This window comes from Hylaeus volcanicus, chromosome 2 (assembly GCF_026283585.1).
Source record: "Hylaeus volcanicus isolate JK05 chromosome 2, UHH_iyHylVolc1.0_haploid, whole genome shotgun sequence".
In the NCBI taxonomy this organism is placed as follows: Eukaryota; Metazoa; Arthropoda; class Insecta; order Hymenoptera; family Colletidae; genus Hylaeus; species Hylaeus volcanicus.
This window is the reverse complement of record NC_071977.1, coordinates 31823045-31831442: the sequence shown is the minus strand read 5'-3', so window position 1 is coordinate 31831442 and position 8398 is coordinate 31823045. Positions and strand designations below refer to the sequence as shown.

Below are 8398 nucleotides of genomic sequence, written 5' to 3'. Positions count from 1 at the left end.
TAGCCAAGTGTAGTATCCGCGCCTCCCATACCCAACAATGAGTCAAACGAGAACACGAAACGTAGGTTACGGGATTGGTTGCGTAGGTAAAGGTTAATTTCAAGTCGTTGTACAATCGTAATTAACACCGGCATTTTTTTCCGGACAAAAAACAGCGTAGCGTTACTCACCAACGGCTACGAGACCAACGACGAGCCAGAGCACGCCATTTACGAATTCGTGATTCACGAAGAACATGATGGACGTGTACAGGACGCTGACCAGCAAGCCGACCGCCAGGATTATGCCCAGAACCACCCACGGTAGCATCATAAATGTGTTTTTCTGGAAGAACGAACTTTCTTAATATTCTTCCTTCTCCTATTCCTAGCGATTCTCCCTAACTGGAGATGCACGCCGTAGTTGATCGAGCCCGGCTAAATCGAGGAATCTCACCTTAAAAACGCCAATCACGAGCAACGTCGAGATCACGATCGTCATGCAGAGATTTATCGCGAAAATGATCTTGACGATGCTCTGGTCCAGCCAGTCGATCAGTATCGTCTTCCATTCGACGTTCAGAGTGAAGATCAGGATCAACGAGATGATCGAGAGGATCTGAGGTGCAAATAAAGCTTTATTTATTAAAGATATCTTAAATACTAATCAACAAAATAATTTCCGTCATTCTCATGAACAAATTTCCAAGTCGAAGACATTTTCATTAGATTTCGGTCCTCCTGATACTAATCGATTTACTCACGATGCCAAGAATCCCGGTGAATATCGTCCCCGCCTTCAGCGAGTAGCATCTGCAACACGACTCGAGCTCCATCCTGCGACAAATTATGCTACCTTGAAATGTTGAAAGGAAATCGTCTTTTTACAATCCTCTCGTGTTCCTTTTTCTCACATAGAGTCTATGAACGACAATTAAAAAAACACACACACACACCAATCTAATCGCTGCTATTAATTTCTCCTTCCTTCCTCGTTGCACGAAGAACTTGAATGGAATTTAGATCACGCGTAGAATTAGAGTCCGAGTGCTCGCGTATTTTTAAAACCGATCTACGATCGATAGCTCGCTGTCCACGTTACGAGCTTGTTTATTTACGAAATCCAGAGGCTATTCTATTCGAGGGAAATTAGTCGGAATAGCAAACGCTTTCACTTCGGATCGACGCCGTGGAGATGTTTGCTCGTCGACGTGGCGTAATTGTCGCATTTAAATAATGCAACGTTACGTCCAGGCTGACGTCAACTTCGTTCACCTTACTCACTTTTATTTCAGGCTGAACGCGACGAGGAAATTTTTTTTAGAAATTATTCGCACGCGGATGAGATCGTCCCGTGACTTTGGAACGTGATTTCACTGCTAACGATCGAACGTCGAGAGAAGTGCGAATAGATTTCCCGTTTAAGGAAATTAATCACCCAGTGGTGTTGCAAAACAGAGAATATTGGTTACCGCGACGATTACGTATGGGAAATGAGGCAGTTAATGTATTTATAGCGCGTGGTTTATTTTTTATTAGCAAGAATGCAGCGCGATTGAGCGGGAGCGGGAGTTAATCGACTAATTGCCTTCTCAAGTGAAATCGATGGGTTTTAATTCGATGTGTTCTAATTCGATGAATTAGCAATCAAACGGTATCTGAAATGACTCGAGCAGCCGCGAAACAAGACAGGAATCGCGAAACCAGGCAGAAATCAAGGGGAACCGGTGATGACGCGATCCGGCGCGGCGTTCGCATAATCGGATGCGCGGCATTTAAACGGCGAAGTTTAATGCGCGACACGCTGGGAATAGAGGGAATATGGGCCGTTAGCATAGGTGGCCCAGCTTCTATTTTTGTTCCTTCGACGGTCTCTGTCCTCGACGTCGCTGACCTTCCTTTCTACGTTTATTATTCCCGTGGACGGACGTATCCGGTCTCTAAACGAAAGGAGAACTCATCCTCGCGAAATGCATGTATCCATTCCGCGACCCCTTGCCAAGAGAAACTGTTACGTTTAACGAAACAAAATAGTCGTTACCAAGATTAACGAAAGGAACTGAAATGGAATTATTCGCAGAAAATGATGTTTTAAATTCGAACTGAAAGTTTCCACGTAGCGTTTAGAGTACGCGCGCATTGTATTTAATAGGTGGTAAATCGTTTGCGTTTTTCCAGTGGTCACGGGTTTTTTCGCGGGAACAACGAGCTCGTTAATCCGGCGAACAGCAATTAAGCGGTCAGTAATTAATGAGAGCCACGGGTGAAAAGCGAGATCTGGAGCGAGGTTTAACGCCGATCGTGGTCACGGTTAATTCATCTTCCGCAATTGGATGTTGTGTCACCCGCAGCCTTACAAGGCTCGCGCGATAGAAACGGAGGAAGTGAGTTTGTCTGACACTGACCAGCGTCGACCATTGACCATGGTCGGCCACGCGATCCTACCAGATCGTACGCTTCGATTTCGCAGATATGTCGACTGATCGCTTTCCTGGCAATACTAATTAAAAACGATCAGCTGTAAAGCGTGAAACGTAGAAATATCGTACGCGTTTCTTTTCCTTGTCAGACAATCGCGAATCGATTCTTCGATTTGAAGAGACTCGACGGATCGAATAGAAGCGATAAGAGAATGGTGGCAATGTCAACCGACTGGTTCTTCGAAGTCGTTGGCAAAGCGTTTCCTTTTTCCACGAGGCGAACGGGAGAAATCGCACAACCGATCGAGATGTGTTTCCTTATGGGGCCTGTCAGACCTCGGCGACGCGTCGCGCTCGCCATGACAGTCACGGTCACGCGTATCTTCTCATCTCATGGCGATCTTCTTTTCCCGTCTCACCGGTTCCCACTGATTCTCATCTTTTCCCGTTTCTGTTTGTATCCCGATCGAGAAGATTTCACGAAGAAACCGCACCTCTTCTCGAATTAAGAGCCTCGTGGACTTTGAAAACTGTACAGGAAGCCTCGAGACTAACGTAACTCTCAAAAGTGTGTACAGTTCAGAGAATACGATCCAACGGCTCGTCCTCCAAACGCAACTGTGGAAGCTCGCTGTGAATAGGAAGTCAATTATAGATCTGGCGTCGTAAAGAGTTAAGAATCTACCATTCGTAACAGTTCGATCGGAGAAGAAAGAAAAAGTTGTCCCGACGGTCTCGATGGAACTCGAGTCGACGTGCAACGAGATGCTCGGGATCCGCGTTAAATTTAGGCGCGCCACGTGTTGTAAACATCGAATGGAAAAATAGAAGTCCACTTGACACGCGTGTTTACGGTGTCTGTTGAATTATTCTTGACCCCGATACAGCCATTAATCAGCGGTGAGGAGTGGGCGAACCGACAACTCGGGGAGGTTTTCATCTTCGATCCAGAATCCTTCCGCGAAAGAAACACCAAATAAATACTCGTCGGATCTTAGGAACGAAAAGAGAATTCCTCGATCGCGACTCGAGGAAGATCAATTAAAATTCTCGGCTCTCCTGCGCGGATCGCAAAGCGTGGTCGATCGAGAGATCCACGTGATCCACGCTGCCTGCACGGTTCATGACGCACGTCTCCGCCGACGAAGCGGTTCGCAGTGTACTTTATATGTATCTTCGTGGTTCAGCCTGGCCTCCTTTTACTTTTCGCGGCGTAACGACGCCGGCGTCCATCCTTTCTGCCTTCGCTGTCCACAATTTTCGCGGACCGCTCGCGAAACGACGTCGTTTCTTGGTCCCGACCTCGCGCTTCTATCTTCTTTTTTCTGCTCGCGAACCGCGATTTCGGTTATCTGGGTTCATCCAGCGTTTCTTTCGCAACCGTTTCTTTACGCGCTCGACGATACTCGCGGCGATAACGCGAACAGAATCGAGAAAATAGATAGCGAAACGTCGGAAACGTTATTGCAATTCGTACAACGCGCATCTGTGCGGTACATCCTACTGGGAACAGTTCTCTTTAAACGACAGGAAGAAGTAATGATACGATCTCGTGCTTGCTTCGATTAAGATAATTAGCGCGTTTATTAGTCTCGACGAGCAAACAATGAACGTGTTCGATCCTTACGCGACCGAGTACCTTGCAAATTTCGCGAAGACTGTTTCGAACAATTAGATACGCTACGAAAGAAATCCTACCGTGTCGAGTGATTTCAATTTAACACGATGATTACTCTACGATATTTCGAATGGAAGCGCGGTTTATCCTCCTGTTCCTCCACGTTTCCTCCGTACCGTCAGGTTTAAACCTTGGGTCACTTGGCTAGATGCCAGACATGCGTGCAACAAGCGATTTTTTCGTACGTAATAGTTTCAGGGTGGATAACAACGAGCCTGACTCGTGATTTTCAAGTTTGGCCCAAAATTTTCATCACGAGCCTGACTCGTGATTTGCAAGTTTGGCTATAGAAACTGTAAAGTACACAGAAATAGTGTTTCGCTATCCCAGCGCAAACCTAGAAGAAACTTTGGTTCGGCTCGTAGCAATACGGCTAGGAGCTCGTGAATGAAGAAACCCGCGGTTATCTCTCCCAAGAGTCGGCGACGGAATTTTTAACGCTATTTGCGCGGCGTGCATCGTTTACGATAAACGCACGGTTCCATTTTTATCGCCCGTTCTCGCGTCGTTACTATGCATTTTCGTTACACGAGGCGGAATCGAAGAAACACGGACCGATTATACAATTCACCGTGATTACCGTCAATCGCTCAAGGCTCGTCCCTTCGTACGAGACGATTCGAGAGAAGTCGGCAGAAAAATGCCACGGTGAAATACTCCTCGACGACGACAACGCTGTAAGAATTTACGAGCAAAGCGAAAACACGCGATGTTTGCTTTCGCGGCGATTGCAAAAGAAACAATATTGCTGGTTGATTCGTTATTGCAGTGCACGCGTCGACCTCGTGATCCATTAAAATTTCTTGAAACATGGTATCGAAAGCTTGCATACTTGGACGCATTTCCACGGTTTCGAGTTATTCTTATGAAAAACGGAATGGACTGAATTAAGGTTAATCCAAAAATTAATTACCGGCGACGATTCGTTTCTCGCGGGCTCTGCTAAAGGACCGCGAGAACCGGCGCGAAATTTCGTTTCGTATCTTTTCGCTCCCACCGTATTCGCCATTGACAACAATCGATCCGGACTCGAGTCGCCACAGGAACTATCCAACGATCACTTTGAATTTTTATTCCACAATTTTCCGTTTCTTTTCCACGGGTTTTGCGCTGGTCACGATGAATCGAAGGTTTTGTTCGTGTGGATCTACTCACTTTGCTCCGAGCGACGAAACCGACGAAAGCGAAGGTCCTCGCAGGATGAGGAGACGATTCGCACTAAGGAAAAAGCCCGAGGTGACGCGTGGATGAGACAAAGAGAGACAGGCAAAGGTCCGAGAGAAACTCTTTGGTCCCGCGAGGCGTAACGAAATTACGCTTAGGTCAAGCGCGGTCCGCTCGCAATAGGAGATGGTCAGAAACTGTGCCAAGAACAGTACGCTGCCGCGCCAAACCGCGAAGCTGTACACCTACGACCTACCACGCGTACACCTACACCGGTGGCGAACAGACGCACACCATCGTCGACGTCGTGGCGAACAGCGCCGATCGGCATCTCCCGACTTACTCGCTTACGATTTGTCGTCCATTGCTACTCGAACTATTAACACAGAGTTGAGAACTCTGGACCACGATTACCCGAAGTCTGCTGGAATTGTTTCTCTCGTTTCCTCTTTTCACCATTTTCCAAAGAAGGAACTTGGAGTAATCGCAGTCCAGGATTTTGTCCAATTCCGATTAACACCAAATTGAAGTAAAAACTTCATAGGTAACAAACTCCAACGGGAAACATTAAAAAAGAAACGAAAGAATTAACTGCAGGTTAAACGTGATCCGCATCCGCAATTCCATTCAAGAAACGCGTGTATATTCTATTTACACCGAAATCAATCGTGTCAGCTGAAGATACACGCTGATAAATTTACATTATTCGAGTAGGATTCAATCGTGTCATCGTGACGTACAGTTACAGAGTTATAAATCTTTATTTTTCACCCGAGACTTAATAATATTATAGTTATATATCGCTCGTGATTTTAATACAATTATCTGCTGAGAGAAAATATCATTTGAATAACAGCGAGTAGAAATATTCTTTGGAATAACGAGGATTGGTTCTTTGCCCCTGAAGTCACGCAACACGGCGTACACTTATGTCTCTACGCGTATTTCGCAGGTGTATCTAATATTTAATAACGACACTCTCCATTTTGTATAAAATGTATATTAATGTAATACATTAGCGCACGAACGACTTAATAGTAAAATAAAAATCAACAAGCTATGAAACGAATACGAAAGTATGTATAATGTACCTTTAGTATAACTAAACTTGTCATGTGACAATAATAAGCGTCGTATGCTTGTTATAAATGTTAACGCTTTATATAAAAATTGTATAAAAAATACATATAAATGTAGATCTCGTATTTTGACCTGTCTTTACTTTGGTTTCTGTATTATCATCGCCATTCACATTTCATTTATTAGCTGGTAAACTTCGAAAAACACATTTCTGTACTTGAAGAGATAACAATAACAGCGACGATGACAACGATGACTGAAATAATAATCGAATTTACCTTTCGCGATTACAAGAACGATTATATTCAATGAAAATACCGTCGATGGAAGACGAGAGTGTTTCGTATTTTTCCGTGACTGCGGTAATTCAATTTCCAACTAAACTCTACGATCAATTAGTCACTCGATGACGGCAAGATTCGTTGATCGCGATCTTCTTCACGCCAGGTAATCGATTCGTCTCCGTGAATATTTAAGGGTTATGACACGCGAATTGGTTGTCGTAAGGCATCAGGATCTTGCCAGTCATCCTGTCGCGTTTCACTTTTCGTAAGTAGCTGTACACGATTACCCACGCGTACATCATGATCACTGTAAAGAGATGTCGAATGTTACATCGAGTTTTCACAAAATAATAGAATTTTACGTGACAAGGAGAAACACGAAACGTGGGGTACGGGATTGGTCATGTAGGTAAAGCAGTCGACTGTGGATAAGGAAGATCGCGGGTTCGAATCTCCGTTATTTTCCGTAGATCAGAATTGAAGGACAACAGAAAAAGGTATACTCACTGATAAATGCGGCACCAAAGGCAAACAAAATTAGGCCAAACCATATGTAACCATTTACAGAGTACAGAGTGATCATGTAGACGAATCCAATGATCGTGCCAACAATTATCCATATGTACAGAAACAGCCATGGTAACAACAGAAATACTTGGTCCTGAAAAGATAGGATGAAAAGTTTGCGATATATTTTACTACATTCTGTGCGAAAGAAACAATTACTAACATGCTTCGTATGAAAATCATGTTCAACCTTTGGCGGAGATATAGACGATAAGCGATATCTTTCGAATAATGTAACGCGGTAGATATTCCAACATTAGAGTTGAACTAGCAAGAATCTTACCGTAAGAACGGCGACTACCACCAAGATCGAGAACAGCACACTAAGGCCGGAACTTATCATCGTAAAGTACCAGCTGGCGTTAGGCAAATGCTCGTGGCCCACGATGTGGGAATAATCCATCACAATTGCAACGATCGACAAGATCTAAATGCAAATAAACCAAAACAATAATTACACCGTCCGAAATGAAAGGAGTAAGGGAGGCTTCCATGATAATTGGGGATTTTATATAATCTCCATCTTGTAATGGGGAATGAGATGAAATTGTTATTGCATATACTGTCTACACAGAAATACTGTCCGAGTAAGTTTAGGATAGTCGTTTTCCAAGAAAATATGTAAAGGAGTATATATATTTAATAATTATATAAGAGATTATATATATGTTTTTAGTTTTTATTGTCGATAACCAATCAGGTTATAACTCTGAAATTCGATTAGATTGGTAGAATGATTCATAAATTGCAATATTTGATTTGCTCACCGTGCAGAGTACCCCGACGGTGATCGTTCCCGGTTTCAGCGAGCAACAACCGCAACACGTCTGGACCTCCATTCTGCAACACGTTACGTTAATACGTGAAAAAGTCGTCAGAAAATAAACGTCGAGTTTTCTTTTCTTTCTCGAGGTTTGGGTCGTTTGAAATCGGTAGACGAAAATGATTCTGGAGACAAGAGAAAGGGACAATGAAAATTGCAGGAATAAATAAAAGAATGTGATTTCATGTCACGACTTATACTAGAAATTTAAGATTTCTCGTCAAAGACTCAACAGTATGAAATAACGATATCAAATAGTCTCTCTCTGTCTTCTTGTTTTTTTTTTTTTTTTTTTTTTTTTTTTTTTTTTAAAAAAAAAAATAAAATTTTTTTTTTTTTTAAAAAAAAAAAAAAATTAAAAAAAGCCCAACAAATAATTGTTGCAAAAAAAAATTATAAAGGTA

At 43.2% G+C, this 8398-nt stretch overlaps 2 protein-coding genes across 4 annotated transcripts in view; both read right to left on the bottom strand.

The window, feature by feature from the left end:
• Window positions 1–5481, bottom strand: part of LOC128884945 (uncharacterized) — a 21944-nt gene extending 16463 nt beyond the window's left edge. Inside the window, exons 1-4 of one of the 3 annotated variants that reach the window (XM_054138657.1) lie at window positions 5232–5481; window positions 743–815; window positions 436–597; window positions 171–324 (exon numbers count right to left, since the gene is read on the bottom strand). In XM_054138657.1, the coding sequence (XP_053994632.1) occupies window positions 171–324; window positions 436–597; window positions 743–814 (388 nt within the window). In that variant the 5' untranslated portion in view covers window position 815; window positions 5232–5481. Of the gene's footprint in view, window positions 1–170; window positions 325–435; window positions 598–742; window positions 816–934; window positions 4365–4989; window positions 5191–5231 lie in introns of those variants that run through there. The other 2 variants (XM_054138659.1, XM_054138658.1) reach the window with 2 other exon arrangements.
• A 743-nt stretch (window positions 5482–6224) lies between these two features.
• LOC128884946 (uncharacterized) overlaps window positions 6225–8398 on the bottom strand; it is a 4110-nt gene continuing 1936 nt past the window's right edge. The window contains exons 2-5 of the mRNA XM_054138660.1: window positions 7939–8011; window positions 7455–7598; window positions 7112–7265; window positions 6225–6911 (exon numbers count right to left, since the gene is read on the bottom strand). Coding sequence (XP_053994635.1) covers window positions 6793–6911; window positions 7112–7265; window positions 7455–7598; window positions 7939–8010 — 489 coding nt within the window. The 5' untranslated portion in view covers window position 8011 and the 3' untranslated portion in view covers window positions 6225–6792. The remainder of the gene's footprint in view (window positions 6912–7111; window positions 7266–7454; window positions 7599–7938; window positions 8012–8398) is intronic.